The sequence below is a fragment of the Rhinoderma darwinii genome, chromosome 5 (assembly GCF_050947455.1).
Source record: "Rhinoderma darwinii isolate aRhiDar2 chromosome 5, aRhiDar2.hap1, whole genome shotgun sequence".
In the NCBI taxonomy this organism is placed as follows: Eukaryota; Metazoa; Chordata; class Amphibia; order Anura; family Rhinodermatidae; genus Rhinoderma; species Rhinoderma darwinii.
The window spans coordinates 100,175,355-100,196,427 of NC_134691.1; the positions used below are offsets into that span (position 1 = coordinate 100,175,355).

At 45.8% G+C, this 21,073-nt stretch overlaps 1 protein-coding gene across 1 annotated transcript in view; it reads right to left on the bottom strand.

The window, feature by feature from the left end:
- The window catches only part of LOC142652483 (uncharacterized), a 116,406-nt gene extending 102,327 nt beyond the window's left edge, over window positions 1-14,079 (bottom strand). Inside the window, exons 1-3 of the mRNA XM_075828128.1 lie at window positions 13,754-14,079; window positions 12,975-13,650; window positions 12,831-12,922 (exon numbers count right to left, since the gene is read on the bottom strand). Coding sequence (XP_075684243.1) covers window positions 12,831-12,922; window positions 12,975-13,650; window positions 13,754-14,079 — 1,094 coding nt within the window. The remainder of the gene's footprint in view (window positions 1-12,830; window positions 12,923-12,974; window positions 13,651-13,753) is intronic.
- Window positions 14,080-21,073: the final 6,994 nt, after the last annotated feature.

Consider the following 21,073-nt stretch of genomic DNA (forward strand, 5'->3'; position numbering starts at 1 on the left):
AGGGGATGAACTGAGCGAAGAAGAACCCTTCTAGAGCTGTCAGGTGAGAGGAGACAAAATATTCTCCATATTATAGTTCTCCACTGGTTATAGTTCACACCAGAACATTAGAAGCATAGTTGAGGCCAACACATGTCTCAGATGACACTTAGAAATCTGCAGGTTGAGCCTTCCATAGGCTACATAAGACAGAAAATGCTATAGTTTTATGAAGTATCTAGATAATTATTTCTAAAATAGGCATACAGTGGCCCATAGTCTCCCATGTTTAAAAAAAAAAAATCCCCAAAACCTATATGCAGGATGACTGCATAGAAAAACGTAATAACCTACCCTTTTCTATACAGCAAAAAAATAAAATAAAGTATACCGTATACTAGCTTGAAGGAGGACAAAAGGACACTGTTTTGGCCTCCTTCGGGTGAATGAAGCCCTATGTATACTTTGTTGTATACACCAGGAGCTTTTTCTGGCATGTGCACCAAATGCAGGGCTCAAATACGATGTGAACAGAGCATTATTTGTATGTAGTTCGAGTGAACGGTGGACTCAACAGTAAAAAAGCAGAACAGAGAGACGTGTATACAAAAGTAAAGTAGATTTATACTGATGTGTAGGAGACACCATCAATTAAGAGGATAATAGTTTCTGTCTTCAATGTTTTCCCTCGGTTTTCTACATGTGAGTCTTGCATACTGTATCATATATAATTCATTCTAATTGGTGTTAAAATGATCATATTTAAACGTACCTTTTTGGTTTTTTAAGGGTTATATTGCTTAATGGTACAATTACTTCCATTTCACATCCATTATCATAGCACATTGTTAGATAAATGTGACCAACTAATGCTTTACATTTCAGTATTGCAAACATTTGGTGCAAATGCAGTATATATCTGCTTTGATTATGTTGAGTAGCTATCCGTATCTTCTCCTTAGTTTGGAAACATTTTATTAGTAGAAGTTTATTAGAGGTAACTTGTCATATTTCTTTGATGGAATAAATAATTTGAGAAACTTGAGAAAGATCTGCATACAATGGAATTCCTTTAATCCAACATCCGATAATCAGGAAAGTCGAAAAATCCAGCATTTTTCCCCAGCACATAACTGAAATATATTGTGAAAATTTACAATGTCAGGAGTTAAAGCCTGAGCAAAGATATCTGTAATGACCGGGGGGTAGGGAAACGGACAAGTGAGCCCTAATCTACCCACCACTCTGTCCCTGCCTACTTGCAACGACCCGCCCTAGGCGACGGGGTACAACTGGGCGGCGGTCCCTGCACTCAGTAAGTGCACGACAAACACGACAAACATACAAGGGAATACAAGCAAGGAAAAGGGGCAGTTGCCCACGGCAACACCGTGAGCAACCAGAGTGGTGAACGAGCCGAGTCAAGCCAGGAGTGTGCGAGGTACCAAACGAAGAGCAGAAGAGTAGTCAGTAAGCCAGGGTCTGTATGGAGCAGGAACAAAATAGAAGGAGCTGTAGCTGGGCCAGGAAACCACACGAAAAAGAATAACAAGAAAGGAGGAACAGGAAATGCAGGTATAAATAGACAGAGGGCGGGAGCTAGCTGAGTCTGGCCAGGCTGCGATAGGCTCTCCCACTCCTAAGCCTGCCAGCCTGAGTGGTGGAAGCTGGAGTCAGTCTCAGGGATGTAGATTCAGGTGCTGACTGATTAATTAAGGGAGTTAACCCCGAAGCTGTGCCTGGCAGATCCTTTACAGTACCCCCCCTTTTATGAGGGGCCACCGGACCCTTTCTAAGTGGACCTGGCTTACTGGGGAAACGCAGGTGGAACCTCCTGACCAATACCCCAGCGTGAACATCCCGGGCGGGTACCCAAGTCCTCTCCTCGGGCCCGTAACCTCTCCAATGGACCAGGTACTGGAGGGAGCCTTGGACCATCTTGCTGTCCACAATCCTGGCCACCTCAAATTCCACCCCCTCAGGGGTGAGGACGGGAACAGGAGGTCTCCTCGAGGGAGCCAAGGACGGGGAGCAGCGTTTAAGGAGGGAGGCATGAAACACGTCGTGTATACGAAAAGACGGGGGTAACTCCAGCCGGAAGGAGACAGGATTGAGGACCTCAATGACCTTATACGGCCCAATAAACCGGGGAGCAAATTTCTTGGACGGAACCTTGAGACGCAAGTTCCTAGACGACAACCACACCAGATCCCCGACCATAAACAGGGGGTTAGCAGAACGTTTTCTATCAGCCTGAGTTTTTTGTACGCTCTGGGACGCCTCTAGGTTCTTCTGAACCTGGGCCCAGACTGTGCACAGTTCCCGATGAACGACCTCTACCTCGGGATTGTTGGAACTACCAGGTGAAACGGAGGAGAACCGTGGATTAAACCCAAAATTACAGAAAAAGGGAGAGACCCCTGACGAGTTACTGACCCGGTTATTAAGGGAAAATTCGGCGAGGGGAATGAATGAGACCCAATCATATTGACAGTTAGAGACAAAACACCTTAAGTATTGTTCTAGAGATTGATTAGTCCTCTCCGTTTTACCATTGGTTTCAGGATGGAAGGCAGAGGAGAAGGACAGATCAATCCCCAACTTCATACAGAAGGCTCTCCAAAACAATGAAACAAATTGTACCCCTCTGTCCGAAACAATATTGACAGGGACCCCATGGAGACGCAGGATGTGTTTGACAAACAAGGTAGCCAACGTCTTGGCGTTGGGTAGTTTCTTGAGGGGTACAAAGTGGCACATCTTACTGAAGCGGTCTACCACCACCCACACCACCGACTTGCCTTGGGATGGAGGCAAATCGGTGATAAAATCCATGGAGATATGTGTCCAAGGTCTCTGGGGAATGGGCAACAAACGCAGTAAGCCCGCTGGTCGGGACCTGGGAGTCTTGGACCTAGCACAAACCTCACAAGCGGCGACGTAGGCCTTAACGTCTTTAGGCAACCCAGGCCACCAATAATTTCTGGTAATGAGGTGTTTGGTACCCAGGATGCCTGGATGACCAGATAGTGCGGAGTCATGATTTTCCCTAAGTACCCTTAGCCGGAATTGCAGGGGAACAAACAGCTTGTTCTCAGGAAGGTTCCCGGGAGCTGAACCTTGATCAGCAGCAATTTCAGAGACTAAATCAGAATCGATCGAGGAAATGATTATACCTGGAGGCAAAATACAAGCAAGATCTTCCTCCGAAGGAGGGCTGGCCATGAAGCTACGCGACAGTGCATCAGCCTTAATATTTTTAGACCCAGCCCTATAGGTAACCAAAAAATTGAATCTGGTAAAAAATAACGCCCATCGAGCTTGTCTCGGGTTTAGCCTCCGGGCAGATTCTAGGAAAACCAGATTCTTGTGGTCGGTAAGGACCGTTACCTGGTGTCTAGCCCCCTCCAGGAAGTGGCGCCACTCTTCAAATGCCCATTTAATGGCTAAGAGTTCGCGGTTGCCAATATCATAGTTACTCTCAGTTGGCGAAAACTTCCTGGAGAAGTAGGCACAGGGGCGGAGATGGGTGAGGGACCTGGTACCCTGGGACAAGACAGCCCCCACTCCCACCTCAGATGCGTCAACTTCCACGATAAATGGCTCCATTTGGTTGGGCTGAACCAGCACCGGGGCCGAGATAAAGCACTTCTTAAGGACCTCAAAAGCCTGGACAGCCTCAGGAGGCCAGTGGAGGAGATCAGCACCTTTGCGAGTGACGTCCGTAAGAGGCTTAGCGATGACCGAGAACTTAGCAATAAATCTCCTGTAATAATTAGCGAACCCCAAAAAACACTGTAACGCCTTCAGGGAGGCAGGTTGGACCCATTCCGCCACAGCCTGAACCTTGGCGGGGTCCATGCGGAATTCATGAGGAGTGAGGATTTGACCCAAAAATGGTATCTCCTGTACCCCAAACACACATTTTTCGGTTTTGGCAAACAGTTTGTTTTCCCGAAGGACCTGGAGCACCTTCCTGACATGCTCAATGTGGGAGGACCAGTCCTTGGAAAACACCAGTATGTCATCAAGGTACACTACAAGAAATATCCCCAGGTAATTTCTCAAAATCTCATTTATGAAATTCTGGAAGACCGCAGGGGCATTACACAACCCAAAGGGCATGACGAGGTATTCGAAATGGCCTTCGGGCGTGTTAAACGCAGTCTTCCACTCATCCCCCTCTTTGATGCGAATAAGGTTATACGCCCCCCGTAGATCCAATTTAGAGAACCATTGGGCCCCCTGAACCTGATTAAAGAGATCAGGAATCAAAGGAAGGGGATACTGGTTCCTTACCGTGACCTTATTCAGGCTACGGTAGTCAATGCATGGCCTAAGACCACCATCCTTCTTCCCCACGAAGAAGAAGCCAGCACCTACCGGAGAAGAAGAGGGACGAATGTAACCCTTGGCCAGGGATTCCTGGATATACTCTCTCATGGCTTCACGTTCAGGACAAGAAAGATTAAATATCCTACCCTTAGGAAGCTTTGCTCCTGGTACCAATTCGATAGCGCAATCGTATTCTCTATGAGGAGGTAACACTTCGGAGGCCTCCCTAGAGAAAACATCAGCGAAGTCCTGAACAAACTCGGGTAGCGTATTCGCCTCCTCAGGGGGAGAAATAGAATTAACAGAAAAACATGACGTACAACATTCATTACCCCATTTGGTTAGCTCCCCAGTATTCCAGTCAAACGTGGGATTATGCAACTGCAACCAGGGAAGGCCTAGAACCAAATCGTACGATAATCCCTGCATCAACAGTACAGAGCATTGCTCCAAATGCATGGAGCCAACAAGGAGTTCAAAAACAGGGGTATGCTGTGTAAAATAACCATTAGCAAGAGGAGTGGAGTCGATACCCACTACCGGGACAAGTTTAGGCAAATCAATCAGAGGCATAGCAAGAGACATAGCAAATTCCACAGACATAATATTAGTAGAGGACCCTGAATCCACGAAGGCACTGCCGGTAGCAGACCTACCACCAAAAGAGACCTGAAAGGGAAGCAAGATCTTAGTACGTTTCCTATTTACTGGAAATACCTGTGCGCCCAAGTGACCTCCCCGATGATCACTTAGGCGCGGAAGTTCTCTGGCTGCATTCTTACGCTTAGGACAGTTGTTCACTTGATGCTTGTCATCCCCACAGTAGAAGCAGAGACCATTCTTCCTGCGGAATTCTCTACGTTGTTGGGGGGACACGGAGGCCCCGAGTTGCATAGGTATCTCTGAGTCTTTCCTGGAGGAACGAAGCAACGGAACTTCGGGAGGCATCATGGGGAGTCGGAGGAGAAAACACATAAACGTTCATGTTGTCGTTCCCTGAGACGTCGGTCAAGTCGTACCGCTAAAGCCATAGCCTGGTCTAGGGAGTCAGAAGAGGGATAGCTAACTAGCAGGTCTTTCAGGGCATTCGACAGACCCAACCTAAACTGGCACCTTAAGGCAGGGTCATTCCACCGAGAAGCTACGCACCACTTCCTAAAGTCAGAGCAATACTCCTCAACAGGTCTCTTACCCTGACGTAAGGTCACCAGCTGACTCTCGGCAAAGGCAGTCCTGTCAGTCTCGTCATAAATAAGTCAGAGAGCAGAAAAGAAACAATCAACGGAGGAAAGTTCAGGGGCGTCAGGAGCCAAGGAGAAGGCCCACTCTTGGGGCCCTCCCTGGAGCCGGGACATAATTATACCCACCCGCTGGCTCTCAGAACCTGAGGAATGAGGCTTTAAACGAAAGTAAAGCCTACAACTCTCCCGAAAGGAGAGAAAAGCCCTCCGGTCCCCTGAGAACCGGTCGGGCAACTTGAGGTGGGGTTCAAGAGGTGCGGTGAGGGGAACTACCAAGGTAGCATCAGGCTGGTTGACCCTCTGAGCCAGGGCCTGGACCTGTAGGGAGAGACCCTGCATTTGCTGAGCCAGGGTCTCACGGGGGTCCATAGTGGTGTCAGGGACCAGGGTAGACTAGGTATTGGCTTCTTATTATGTAATGACCGGGGGGTAGGGAAACGGACAAGTGAGCCCTAATCTACCCGCCACTCTGTCCCTGCCTACTTGCAACGACCCGCCCTAGGCGACGGGGTACAACTGGGCGGCGGTCCCTGCACTCAGTAAGTGCACGACAAACACGACAAACATACAAGGGAATACAAGCAAGGAAAAGGGGCAGTTGCCCACGGCAACACCGTGAGCAACCAGAATGGTGAACGAGCCGAGTCAAGCCAGGAGTGTGCGAGGTACCAAACGAAGAGCAGAAGAGTAGTCAGTAAGCCAGGGTCTGTATGGAGCAGGAACAAAATAGAAGGAGCTGTAGCTGGGCCAGGAAACCACACGAAAAAGAATAACAAGCAAGGAGGAACAGGAAATGCAGGTATAAATAGACAGAGGGCGGGAGCTAGCTGAGTCTGGCCAGGCTGCGATAGGCTCTCCCACTCCTAAGCCTGCCAGCCTGAGTGGTGGAAGCTGGAGTCAGTCTCAGGGATGTAGATTCAGGTGCTGACTGATTAATTAAGGGAGTTAACCCCGAAGCTGTGCCTGGCAGATCCTTTACAATATCTGATTAGAATATATAGAGATTTTGTGTTATCGCATTTACATTAGTCCTTTGGAACTATCTAGTTATTAGCCCAGGAGTTCACACAAAATTTCTTCAGTCTGGGAAGCACTGACAGCATTCAGCAACAACATTTGGTTCTACGATGAATGTTGACTGTTCAGGTTTTAGATCTCGATTAAATTGGAAAGTTTGCTCCTTAGCTTAATTTGTATCTCTGCATTATCTACAATTCCTTAATATATTCGAAGTAGCAAGATCATTACTGACTGCACACTGGAGCGAGTCACAGCTAAAGCCGGGGAGCCCCAAGCAAATCATATGCATTGCTCACCGCTATCACTTACCACAGTCCACAACCTTACAGTCCATAGGCCAATTGCATAGCCTGATGGGCTTCAGGGGCAATTGCTGGGAATCAGATTTTTTTGCAGTTTCCTGTTACTAGCTAAAGATGTTCCTTGTCCACAAGTCCTTAAATATGCTACTGTATCTGAGAGCAGCATAGAATCAAAGAGAAGATGCTGAGCTTTAGGATTTATAGTTTTCTATGATTTGATTAAATAGTTTCATGTAAAAAGCTGTTTAAATTGATTTTTCGGGACTTTGATATTATTGGCCTATCCTTAGGATAATCCATTAATATCAGATTAGTGAGGGTCTGACTCCTGGCACCCCCACAGGTCAGCTTTATAAATTTGGTATTGGCTGTGCCTGATATTGCAGCCTAATCCCGAATCTGACTGAACAGCAGTGTGCAGCAATACCAGGCACAACCACTGAAATATGTACGGAGCTGGGCCTGGTAAGCAATAAAGGAGATGCGGCGCTCACTCGAGCACTGTGACCCCCTTCAATCACCTGATCCCCAGGTGCCGGGAGTCAGAACCCCACCATTCTGATATTGATGGCCTACCATAAGGAAAGGAAGTTCTGGAAAATCCCTTTAAATGCTACCTTTCATAGAGAAACCTGAGCCCTTGTTCCTACCCACACAGCTTATTTACACTCATACAAGAAAATAGTAAGAAAGTATACAAAGCTATGTATCTCCAACCTCAGAATCTCCCCTTCTATCATATGAATTGCTCAGACAACTGACAGATCCACCTTAACCTGTGTAGCTCCAAATCAAAGGTATAATTTAAGGAAAACTAAACATACCTGTCCATGCATTGTGGCCAAAAACTGCAGACAGAAGACCAACCCAAGTCGCAAGATGTTTACATGCTGATTGCAATTGTTCCACATTTCTATGTGGAATCATTTTCAGTTCTTGGTTTGTAATAGCAGATCCAATACTGCAGCATTATATAAACTCATATTTTTACCATATTGAAAAGGGAAACACCAGTCAACTGGAGAGTATTACAATTATAATGAAAATAAGAGGTTTTTCCTCCCCTCAAGACTCAAGAGATCAATATTATAATGTGATCATAATCTATATAAAGGTAAAATGTTGTTATAACTGTGGAATCATGATGCCTTTACTTCACTGGTTATGAGAAAAACATGTGCATTATACATAGTTACATACATAGTTACATACATAGTTCGTACGGTTGAAAAAAGACACATGTCCATCAAGTTCAACCAAGGGATGGGAAAAGGGAAGTAAAAATTTCTACACATAAGAGCTTATATTTTTTTATTCTAGGAAATTATCTAAGCCTTTTTTTAAAGCCGTCTTATTATAAGATAATAGATTCCCAACTGTGAAGTATTCTTTATAAAAGATTCCTGTGACTTGTAAAAGGACATTTTTTCTTCTAGGTTTATGTCTTTGTATGGTCATGGAAGTCCTAAGTGACTTATATTAATCTTATAACTTACAAGGCCTCATATGTCATAGTTTTTGATAGGATCTTTTGCTCCTGTTATAGAACTATCCAATATCTATATATTTAGAGAGAGAGAGTGAGAGTCTATCAGTCTATATATTTTACATTTTTCACCTTGAATTTATCGCAGCAGTAGAGAAAGTAGTATTAAGACTTAACATTTATTATTACTGCAATATATTCAGACAATTGCTTAACGGGACATTTATGTCTCATGTGACTGAAATGTCCTTGCTTAACAAAACAGCAGTGAGGTCATCCTAACCAAATTAGTTTTGCATTCAAAAATATGAAAAAATGGTTGGATCTTACCACTTATAGGCGTTTTCTCAGCTTTTAGTTTTACCAGAGGATTTCTTTGGCTCTCTTGAATCATAGCCCTAGTGGAGCGTTTTCTGCCCCTATTAATCTCTATATATTCCCTGGTGCCTTCACCCTACATCGATGTTTGGAGTAAATGTCCCAAAGAGGTTGATCTCAAATAAACTCACCTAGTGTGTCCCTATTAAGACCCATGTATCATCTTCTTTCACATACCTCCTGGTGACTGACCCAGCGTTTTATCCATGTTCCAAAGGACAGTGAATTGATTCCATGTTTTAGACACAATTACATGTGCTCTAATTTGTCTTATGCTTATGAATCCTCTCCATACCAAAAATGACCTCATGAAAACAAAAGATCACTTCTAACAACTTGAAGAATTAATTATTAAAAAGTATTAGTCAGTGAATGGACTCCTGAATATTCTAAATTAAATCAATCATAGGAATGAAAAGAATATGGCATCACTGTATATCTGTATACTGCAAACATCCCTCAAAAATTGAGTTTAAAAATGAACCAACCGTTCTGTGCAAATCTGGGGATTCTTCTCTATTACAGACCCTGAAAGGAAAGATAGAGGGTAAAATGACTCCAGTAAAATACAAGGACATTCTGTAGAAAACCTGCGGTAGCCTGCACGAGAACTGCTGCTTGGAAGACAACCACCCCAAACATAAAGCCAACGTTAAACAGGAATGGCTTAAAAAGAATATTGTTAAAGGATTGTACCATCAGGACACCCTCTTTCCTAAATGCACGCCTGCTATCACTCAGCTGATCACTGCAGGCTTAGCAGCTGAAACAGCACCATATGTAGCTGTCTGCAGCTTTCCCCGGCAATTCCAGTTTATCAATAGGGAAATTTGTGAGTTGCAAGCAGCCAGTGGCGTAAGGGGGCCCGTGCTGCCAGCCGTCACGGGCCCCCCATTGCCGGAGGCTTTGCTAGCAGCCTCTATGACTGCTACAACGGTAGCGACGCCACCTTCAGTAGTGTCTGCGTCCTTCGGACGCAGATGCTATTGAACACTATGACAGAACAGGGAGGTATCTCTCTGCTCTGCCACAGGCTACAGTAACAGTGGCGTAGCTCTAGGGATAGCAACGGTCGCAATTGCGATCGGGCCTCTAAGCCTGGGGGCTTACAGGGCCCCCATAGATAAACAGCGCTGACAGCGCTGGTCCCACTTCCTGAATGCTAGAGCAAGGAGTGACGACTCCTTCACTGTGCCGCGAGTCACTCACAGCACAGACCGGAGGAGAAGGATCCGCCACCCGTCGTGGGAACGGGGATAGGTAAGTAATTATGTTATTATTTTTCTATTAGGCACTGTAAAAGGGCTCTATAATATATATATATATGCATATAATATATATTCGCCACACACACACGCACACACACACACACACACACACACACACACACACACACACACACACACACACACACGTGTAAAAGGGCTGGTACAATGGTGGATTTCACCTACTTGGTCGCCCACTATTACTACCTCCTTTATAATCAGGGTCACTAGGGTTATGCCTAGTTCCCCTACCTTTTCCTTATACTAACGTTAGTCTACTTGCTTTGCTTCTACTCAAGGGAATAAGACCGTATAGTAAATAAACGGTAATATTTATTACTAACAATAATCACACTTAGGCTTTATTCAGACGAACGTAAAATACGCGCGTACAACGCGCGTGATTTTCACGTGCTTTGACCGGACCTATATTAGTCAATGGGGCCGTCCAGACATGTGCGTGGTTTTTGCGCAGCGTTGCTCCGTTGCCAAAAAGCCCCGACATGTCCGTTGATTCAGCGTTTTCAACGCATCACGCACCCATTGAAGTCAATGGGTGCGTGAAAACAACGCAGGGCACACGCAAGCACCTCCATACGCACAGCGTTTTTCACGCAACACTTGTTAAGTCTATGTAAATAAGTTGAGCAGACTAGACAAAACAACTACAAACCAGGAAGTGCCTTTTCACTTTCTGAGCACATGCGCACAGTTTAAACACACATCTGCAGCAATGCCACGTGCGTGCGATGTGGAGAAACTTATTTGCTTGGTCCATGACAGACCCCAGTTGTGGAACACGAACGCTGAGGCCTACCACGACCGCACGGGCAAGGAGGTAGCCTGGGATGAGGTGGCGCATAGCCTATTTGGCCAGGAGTGGGAAAAAAGTACCACAAGAGACCGCAAAACCATAGGTAAGCGCTGATCTAAATTGATGCTAATGCAATCGGCCATGCTGTAGTGTATAGCCTTGTGTTTCACATGTTCTGTACAGTGCTTGGTCGCGCGTGTGGCACTGCATTATTTATAGGCCAGTGTTTAATGTGTGGTTGTGTTTTACGTATAGCAACGTTTGTGACAAGTGAAATTGTCCGTAAGGTCATATGGTCTCATTTTGTTGTCTGTCTCCTGTTCCTATGTCCAGTTGATGATGTCAAAACACGGTGGAGGAGCTGTTGGGATCAGTTCAGGAGGGAATACGGAAACAAAGGGCGAAGTGGGGATGGGGCGTCCAAAAAACGCCCCTATATATATGAAACAGCTGATGTTTCTCAAGGACATTATGGAGATGCGACCGTAAGTACTGACATTACATTGATGACATGTGTGTGTTCACTGCATAGCCTGTATAAAAAGCTGTATGGCCCTTGTGGACATGGTCAAAGGAGTAACGATTAATGTTTCTGGCAGATGCAGTGATAATCTCAATGACACGGAGGAGGAGGCTGGCCATGTGGTGGCGCAGCAGCTCACGGAACAACATCCCGTGCTGCCCTTGACCCCCGACCGTACGCAAACCCAAGCAGCCACACAGTTAAGCAGCCAACCCCAGCTGCCACCGGGCCTGGACAATCCACGGACACCACCAGCCAGACGCCGGCGCACCCAGGTTGCCCCAGCAGGTGCCAACGTGGACTCGAGAGTCCTGGAGTACCTTAGGCGATGTTCGGAGGAGGATGGATGTGACGCTTTTGGCCGTACCATAGCGCCACTACTCCGGCGAGTACCGGACTACCGGATGGCACGCGTCCAAGGGGCAATCCTTGCTATAATTGACTCTGCCACTCCTCCTAACAATCCACGGCAATGCTTCCAGGTAGTAGAGCAATGGCGTGGATTGCCTGAAGATTGCCTGAGCTCTACTGCTCCTCTCCCTTCCCAGCCTGCTCACACCTTTCCACGGCCACAGTACCAACGGCCGATGGTGAGCGTAATGTCACCAAGTCCTGTGGTGCCTCGCGAGCGCAGTTTCCCCCCCTACGTCAGACCCCAGCCTCCCTTTGTCCAGGGCCCCCCGGCAGGGCTCAACCCCCAGTATCAGCACCACTATGCTGTTGAGGAACATCCTCAGCAGTCCCAGGGACAGTATAGTGGTGCTGAAATGCATAGCCACCAGTCTCCCTCACACAGGTATCACGATTTATAGAAGTGTGTAGGGCGATGACGGCTGTTTCTATGTGCTGATGTAAACATGGAAGTCACTGTTTCTTTATGTAGCATCATGTTGGTGCGTTGTATATGTTTTTATGACTGCTGGTTGCTGGTCACAGTTTACTTTCGAACTACCAGATTAAATGGTTATGCTGTTTGCAAGTTTGATTATATGTGTTTGCCTCCATTTATGTGTTGGAACCCAGGTTCCCCCAAACATTCTTTTATGTAATGTTCCCACATTAGGATGGTGGAGCAAGATTGTAGCATGCCATGATTGAGGTATTAGTTTGTCTTTGGTGGTTTACCTCCATTCATCATATTGCCCTCGCCTGCATTGCAGTCGTGTGAGAAATGGGGAACAAATGATTTTTATCTTGCAAATAGTGAACAAGGGCTAAGCCAACCGGCCTCCAAAGCTATTTCGTATAGAGGAGATATAACGTAAAAAGGTAAACCACCAAAGATATAAGCTTGCAACCCACGTCAAGGGTCCTCATGTCTTGCGAGTGCCGAAGCTAAATATCCCCTCCCCAAAGAACCCCAAATTTACATAACAAATGCTGCAGTGGCCCACTATTCTACACTAGGACAGGCCTCACAGAACATCCTCCTGCCATGGCACAGCTCCATCGGGGCTGTCAAAATATTGTACAAATATGTCGCGTACTCTAATTCCAGAAGTTTGCGCCCTTCCAAGTGGAAGTGGCAGCGGAATGGTTGTTGAGGTAACATTTTGTCGAATATATTCGGCATCACAACCTGTATCATGTATACGACAAAAATTATGAAGCACTACACACGCTTGTATGACCCGGGTGACATTTTGCGGCGTCAGTTGCATGGTGGTGAGGAAAACACGCCATTTGGAGGACATGATGCCAAATGCACATTCAACACATCGGCGTGCTCTGCTAAGCCGGTAATTGAATATGCGCCGGCGGTCATCCAAGCCTCTTCTAGCAAATGGCCGCATTACTTGACTTGTGAGTCCAAAACCCTCATCTGCCACGATCACATAAGGGACTGGTGGTCCTTGCGAGCCAGGCAGGTGGTTCGGCACCGGCACCGAGAGCAGATTGCACATCAGACGATGGCCCATCCGGGATGTACGAAAGATGCGGGCATCAGCTGAGCTTCCATAGGACCCTATATGTACAATGGTAAAACAATAATTGCTGTCGGACAAGGCCAACAAGACGATAGAAAAAAACTGTTTGTAGTTATAGAATCGGGATCCTGAGTGGGGGGGCTTCTTGACCCTAATATGCTTCCCGTCTAGGGCACCAATACAATTAGGAAATTGGGTGGTGGTGTTAAAGTCTGATGCAATCGAAAGCCAGTGGTCTGTCGTCGGCTGCGGCATCACTGTGGTCTTCAATCGCAGCCACAACACAACACAGGTGCCTGTGACAATGGCCGAAATAGTGCTCACTCCAAGAAGGAATTCGAAATGTAGCGAATGATAGCTGTTTCCGGTAGCTAGAAATCTACATGGGCGAGATGCAAAAACACAACACACAAATAAGCGTGCTGTAGGACATGGCAACCACACACCAGCCTGTAAGCTGCAATAGTTTTAAACACACATACCTCAACGTCACAAGCAGTCGCTCCTCGGGGGAAATGCAGCGCCGCATATTTGTGTCCTTGTAGGTTATTCCTGTGCGAATCTGGACCAGTAGAATATCAAAAGTCGCCACAGACATGCGGCAAAACGACCTGAATTTCTCGGGGTGGCTGCGAAGTTCCTCATATAGAGTATGAAAATGCCCTTTGGAGGTGCGCTGGGCCACAAGTGGATGAACCCAAATCCTCCCTCTTCTCCGGGTTCCCTCCTGAAGCATGGGTCGCCGTTCACCAAATCTCCTAGAAACCATCCATGCTAGCAGCACACGGCCCAGTGGAGTCAAGGGCATATTGTAGTTTTTTACGTGTAAAACAAGCAAAAAACCAACAAACACAGCCCAAACTTAGAGGAAACCTGAAATCTTGATGCGACCATGTGCTCACATCAAGCAGGTGTTGGAGAAGGTGTATTTTTGTAGGCTGACCTCTCCATTACTCCACCCTCCGTTGTTTTGACGCGCGTAAAAAACGCATGCCATACGCGCGTAAAATACGCTATCACGCTGGCCAAACGGATGCCACACGCAACTCCAACGCGACCAAAACGGCGCGTTTTTCACGCGCGCAAAAACGCAACGTTCGTGTGAATCCAGCCTTACATATAAAATACACGAAACACAAAACACAGTAACCGATCACCGTATAGTATCAGTATACCCCAATACATATAACACGTTAATATATACTGAGTATACTCACACTATACGTAGTACAGTATAACCACGGTATCACAAACCTACGTTATACCTCCACCCACTTACCTAAACATACATATGAATACAGTTACGTTACAATACAATACACGTTCACTATTTCTGTCCCACTTCCTCCTAATATAACTTTCCCTATACACTAAGGGTTAATACTCAGGTAAAAGGGTCAACAGTGGGAAGGGTTTTCAGCAAGGGGTAACTTCAGGAACAGCAATGGGTTAACTTCAGGAACTCAGGAGGAGAAAGGGTTAACAAGGGAAATGGGTTGCTGTATACCAGGGGATATGCAGGTAATTCAGGGACAGCAAGTTACTCAGGGATTACTCAGGAGTAGGGGAACTAAGGACTGCAAGGGTTAACAGGGTATGGGAATGTGCAGGTGAGGAGTTGGAGAGAAAGGGTTACTTAGGGTGTATAGGGGAGAAGATACTTAGCGCTTCATGTGGTCCAATTAGTGTGGTCTCTCAGGAAGGGCCATGAGGCAAGAGCAGACCAGGAGGCAAAGGGAGTCCGTTGGGAACAGGAAATAAGAGACAGAGTCTGAGGCCGTTGACCCTCTTATACCTTGTCCGTGCACATCTGTGTGACATCACAGCTCATGCACGTGAAAGGGGGGTGGGGCTGGGCCTCATGGCTACCTCATGGAATACCATTACCTAGTAGGAGGATGGAAGTGCAGTTGGAACTTCCTGCTCCCTGGATTAGTTCACTGTTTATGGTTTCCATCCCCCAGGGTGTCTGATTACCTGGTAGGGAGATGAATATACACCTTTCTGGAGGGACAAATATATATATATCTACACTCACATGTACATAGATATAAATATATAAAACACTTCCCTTTACAGGCACTATGGGGAATTATACTGGGTATGGGAGTGAGCCTGATATGGTGGCAGCTATAGCAACATTTTACTATATGGGGGCATTATACTGCTTGGGCGGCATTATAATGTGGGGTCAGCTATGGGGGTATTAAACTGTATAGGGGCATTATACTGTGGGGACAGCTATGGGGGGCATTTTACTATATGAGGGGCATTATATTGTATGGGTGGCATTATACTGTGGGGGCATTATACAGTGGGGACAGCTATGGATGGCATTATACTGTGGGGGCAGCTATGGGGGCATTATATTGTGGGGGCAGCTATAGGGGCATTATACTGTGTGGGGTCAGCTATGGGGGGCATTATACTGTGGGGGCATTATACTGTGGGGGCAGCTATGGGGGGCATTATACTGTGGGGGCAGCTATGGGAGGCAATATACTGTGGGGGCAGCTATGGGGGGCATTATATTGTGGGGCAGCTATTAGAGGGCATTATACTGTGTGGGGCATTATACTGTGGGGGCAGCTATGGGGGCATTATACTGTGTGGGCAGCTATGGGGGCTTTATACTGTGGGGGCAATATACTGTTGGGCGCTATAGGAGGCATTATACTGTGTGGGGGCAGCTATGGGGCATTATACTGTGTGGGGCAGCTATGGGGAGCATTATACTGTGAGGCAGCTATGGAGGTATGGGGGAATTTGTTTGGGCATTGTACTACATGGGGGCATCTGTGTGGGCATTATACTGTATGGGGGCATCTGTGTGGGTATTATACTGTATTCGGGGCATCTATGTGGGCATTATAGGGAGGGCTGTATAGCACTGTATGGGGAGGCTGTATAGCCCTGTCTACAGGGGGCGCTGTATAGCACTGTCTACAGGGGCGGGGGGGCCGTACAGCCCTGTATAGGGGCATCTGTGTGGGCATTATAGGGAGGGCTGTACAGCACTGTATAGGGGGGGCTGTATAGCACTGTCTACAGGGGGGGCTGTATAGCACTGTCTACAGGAGGGGACTGTGTAGCACTATTTACAGTGGGGCACTATCTACAAGGGCGGGCTGTGTGTGGCACCCAGGGGAGGGGAACCCAGTCAAGAGTTTGCTAGGGGCCCAGTGTTTCCAAGTTATGCCCCTGATGGCACCCATTGGCACTGAATCCATCAGCGCAGGAACCATGTTTTCCAATGTTTCCCTGTACTGGGTAATAGAGCAAGGTCCTGCACAGTGAAAACCCCTCTCTAATGTTTATACGTCCTAATAGGGAATATGGAGAGAGACTGTCCTCATGGTACAACCCTTTTAACTCAGATGCCAGATCTTAGAAAATTTGGGTCTGGAGTTGAAAAATAACTGTTCACCAATGGTCCCCATGCAACCTGACAGAGTTTGGACAGTTTTGCAAAGTAGAGTCGAGAACAATTGTCTAGTCCATGGGGGAATTTAGGTTTTATGCCACTTTTACAGAGTAGAAAAGTGGCAAATTATGGTGCACGCCATATTTGCGCTATATTTGCATCTTTTTGAACCTCTTACAATTCAATGGGGCCGTGTAAAAAATGGCCGTCACTTGGATTTCATCCGAATGACGGCCGTCGTTTCTGCCTCTACCTCATTCTCTCCTCCTCCTCACAGCGTGACTTGCATGTGAGGAGGAGATTTGGCCAGCGTCATAGTGAGGACATCCAGGAGAGCGTCTTGGACGTTGGAAAAGGGGCTGTGTGGCACTACAGGGGGCTGTGTATCACTATCTACATGGCCTATGTAACACTACCTGCAGGGGCTCTGTGGCATTATCTACATATATGGACAGTGACATCAAGAGTTTCCTGGCCCTGGAGTTCCCGAGCAGAGCATCAGCTTGAGCTCTGCCTTGGGGCTCCAGTACTAGGGAAGCTCCTGAAGTCACTGTCCATATATGTTATATATATATAGTTTTTTGTTTCAATAAAATATTTGTCGTACGTGTCTGTTTTTTTTAAACTATATTACTACTGCCTTAGTAATGGTCGCTGTCTGATTGACAGGCATCCATTACTAAGGAAGGGCTTAGTGTTAGCTGGTGAAAAGGCTAACACTAACACACCCTATTATTACCCCTACACCCACCGCCATCAGAGGTTATAATAATTAGTAATTATCATACTTACCTTTCCTCGGTTAAGTGCTGTGCCGAAATGTCAGCGAGCTACGCTGTTTCTGTAACTTCGGAAGTTATAGGGGGCATTAGCACTAAAAGTGCCTAGGGCAGCATCAACTCCTCTTTTCACCTACACTCTCCCTCTGGCCCCCCCTTAACCACTGCCTCCTTTTATGCCTTCTTCCCCCTCCTCCCACAGAGACTCTGCCACCATCTGTGCCCCCCACTACAAATAGAGTTCAAAATCCTCTTCAGTGTCCCCTGTACACCATGAGATCTCCTGCCACTTTCTGTGCCCCCCTACCACCTTTTGTACTCCCTGTCCGACACCCTCATAGAGCCCTGGGCACATTCTGACCCCACAAAAAGACCCTTCCTCCGACTTCTGTCGCTCCTCACCTAAAACAGTGGCCTGTCTACTGCTGTTTACCCTGTCCCTGCTCCCTCGCAGAGCCCTATTACCCTCTAAACCCTCCTCGGTTTTTTGTTCAATATCTGCGGTTGCTGTCCGTATTGCTGAGAAATCAGCTAAAGCTGCAATACACGGTTCAATATTTGTGAGGACATGGTAGCAAGTCAAAAATAGCAGAGAAAATTCCAGAAACCAATGCAAAAGCAGAGGGATTAGACCAAACTCTCTATACTCTGAAACCAAGAGAAATTGGTGACTGGGCAATCATGTGACCTTCCTGTGGGTTGGGACCCAAAAAAATAACAAATAAAATTTTACCTGGTTTTAAAATAGACAGTGAAAAACGGATGCAAAATGGGTGACAATCGGCCGTCAAAAATGGAAAGACGACCATGACACGGATCGGATGCAAAAGGAATGCAAAACGGCCGTCAAAAACGGACCAAGATGGACGTTTTTAATGGCTGACACCCGGACCCAGTCATGTGAATAGGGGTTGTATCAGATTAGAAAAACATGGCTTTCTATCAGATACAATGGCACTCTTTCCCATTGGCTGTATGTGGTATTCCACCTCAACAGTATGAAAAAGAATGGCACTGTTACTAGAAAAATCAGCCATGTATTTCTAATATCATACAGTCCCTTTAGGGTATGTTCACACGATGAGAGGCATTTACGTGTGAAAAGACAGACTGTTAACAGCTGCCTCGTTTCACACGTAAATGCTCCTCCTCGTAATTTACGAGGCGTCTAAGACGCTCGTAAATCTTGAGCTGTGCTTCATTGAGTTCAATGAAGAACAGCTCAAATTACGTGGCAAAGAAGTGCCCTGCACTTCTTTGCCGAGGCAGTCCATTTACGCGTCGTCGTTTGACAGCTGTCAAACGACGACGCGTAAATTACAGGTCGTCGGCACAATACGTCGGCAAACCCATTCAAATGAATGGGCAGATGTTTGCCGACGTATTGTAGCCCTATTTTCAGGCGTAAAACGAGGCATAATACGCCTCGTTTATGCCTGAAAATAGGTCGTGTGAACCCAGCCTTACAGTCCAGTACTCAATGAAAGGAGTTTTGAGGAAGGAGAGCTGTTATATACAAGTTCTACTAAAAGTCCTTATGTGTAGAATTGCAGTAGGATGTATGTAATCAGCAGATGCAGGTTGCGTGTATTAAATGCATATGAACATGATTTTACTTAGTTTTTTTTTAAAAAGTATAAAGATGTCAGTAATCAAACAGCAGATGGCGCTCTACTACATTCTTTATAAATTGAGAAACGTGCTCCTGTTGGAAAGAAAGAACAATGTACTTCATTTAAATCCTCGTGTACTCAGGACACTAGGATATTGTTAGCCTTAATACCATTTGCTTTTTAGAATACCGGGTCTTCATGTTGCTGCAGTTAGAGAACTATAATAGAAATTCTGCTTTATTTGATACAAAGATCTTATGTTGCTTCCAATTTGATCACTGCATGTACGTACAAGTAACGGATAACCTAGATATGCTCAGTATCTGCATCAAGTTCAAACCCAACTACATGAATGGTTGTAATGACTGTATGAAGGTTATCAAGCAAGGGCTGTAATATAACCATAGGTCAGGGTAGGCCCACGTGACCTATGATTAGGGGGGGAAGAATAGGAAAAGGGACTGGGTTGTAACTTAGTAGGGGGGCGGGACATAGAGGCTACGTGAGGGCCCTAAGTTAAATAGGGGCTGTTGTCTTTGCGAGCCATTCTGGTGGCGGAACAGCAGTAGGTAAAATCTGTCCACCCGCCATTATGGTGTTAGTAGATCTGTGTGATAGGTCTGTTCTTGGGGATTTTTCTGTGTTGTGCTTCGGGTGATTATTTTTTTTCACTGTGGCTGGTGTGGGGGGAGTCCTTCGAGTTGGTGGTAAAACTCCTGGGGAACAGACATCAAGGGTGTGTATCCCACATATTTAATGGTTCATTAAGTAATCTGGCTGGTAATAGTGGGCACCCCTACAGAGTCATTGGCGCATTTATATGGCATCTGCAGGTGGTTTTGATGCCCCTGAGCCAGGATGAGGGCTATGGGTAAAATATTGATGTGGGCAGATTGCCATCAAAACTTTATGTCGCTTTAAGGACTTTCCCTGCTGTATATGTTGTTCATTTGTCATGGTATAGTTAATTAAATGACGTGGTAAATTATTATTACGGGTTTGTATTTCTTCTGCATCCTAATGTATGGTTGGTTAAATATGACTAATAAAAGTTTTCAAATGTTTTTCTATACTAAAAGGCCGCTGGGGCTATTCAATCCACCCTCTTGTCTGAGTATTTATTGATTAGGGGGTGGAAGGGATCAAAGGCTATTTATGCATTAAAGGTGAACCTTTAATTTGTAGTTTGATATGTATTAGGCATGATTCATACCAGGTCTGTGGTCCCACCAAACGCAAACCACGAAACACCAAACGTAAACACCAAAGCAGTGCGAATAGCAAGTTTGCTACTGTGTGCATGAGTATGTTAATGGAGCTCAATAACAGAGTACTAACTTATACAAATATACTCTGTCTTGTCACTTTGGAGTGTCCTGCTGCTTGTACCTCTAGTGAGCAGATCTGTAATCTGTGTGGTAAAGTGTTCAATTTTCCTGCAGTGCCTCTGCAGGAGAAATAAAGTATTGCACAGTAATGGGCTATCCATGTAAGTACATGCTGGGTCTTCCAGTGTGAGAGACACTCTAAATTCTGGCTGATATATGTGAGTCCTGAAAGGTGTATCCTCCTCTATTAACTAGTTTTGAAAACATACAACGTTAATGCAAAGGTGGAAGAACACAACATAAAAAACACAAAGTCATGCTTTTCCAGAAAAGCAGTTTTGCAAACAATTCCTAGAGCTGTTCCTTTAAAAGAAATGTACCAAGAGATTGCCCAAAACTGTGGCAAAAACTCCATGTGGGGCAATTTTGGGAATATTACTGTGTCCTGCGATACTATTTGTTTAAGAAAAATTGGTGGTTCAGTGCTATAAACATTCTAGTAAAGATAGTTCTGCTGCTCTGATCTCTGATCTGCTTCTCAGATCCTCAAATAAGGATTGAATTGATAATCTATGTATCTTCGGGGACACACCTACAATGGCCCACTTTTATAAATGTATCAATTTGTGCCTTTTTTTGGAACACTTTACTTCAAAAC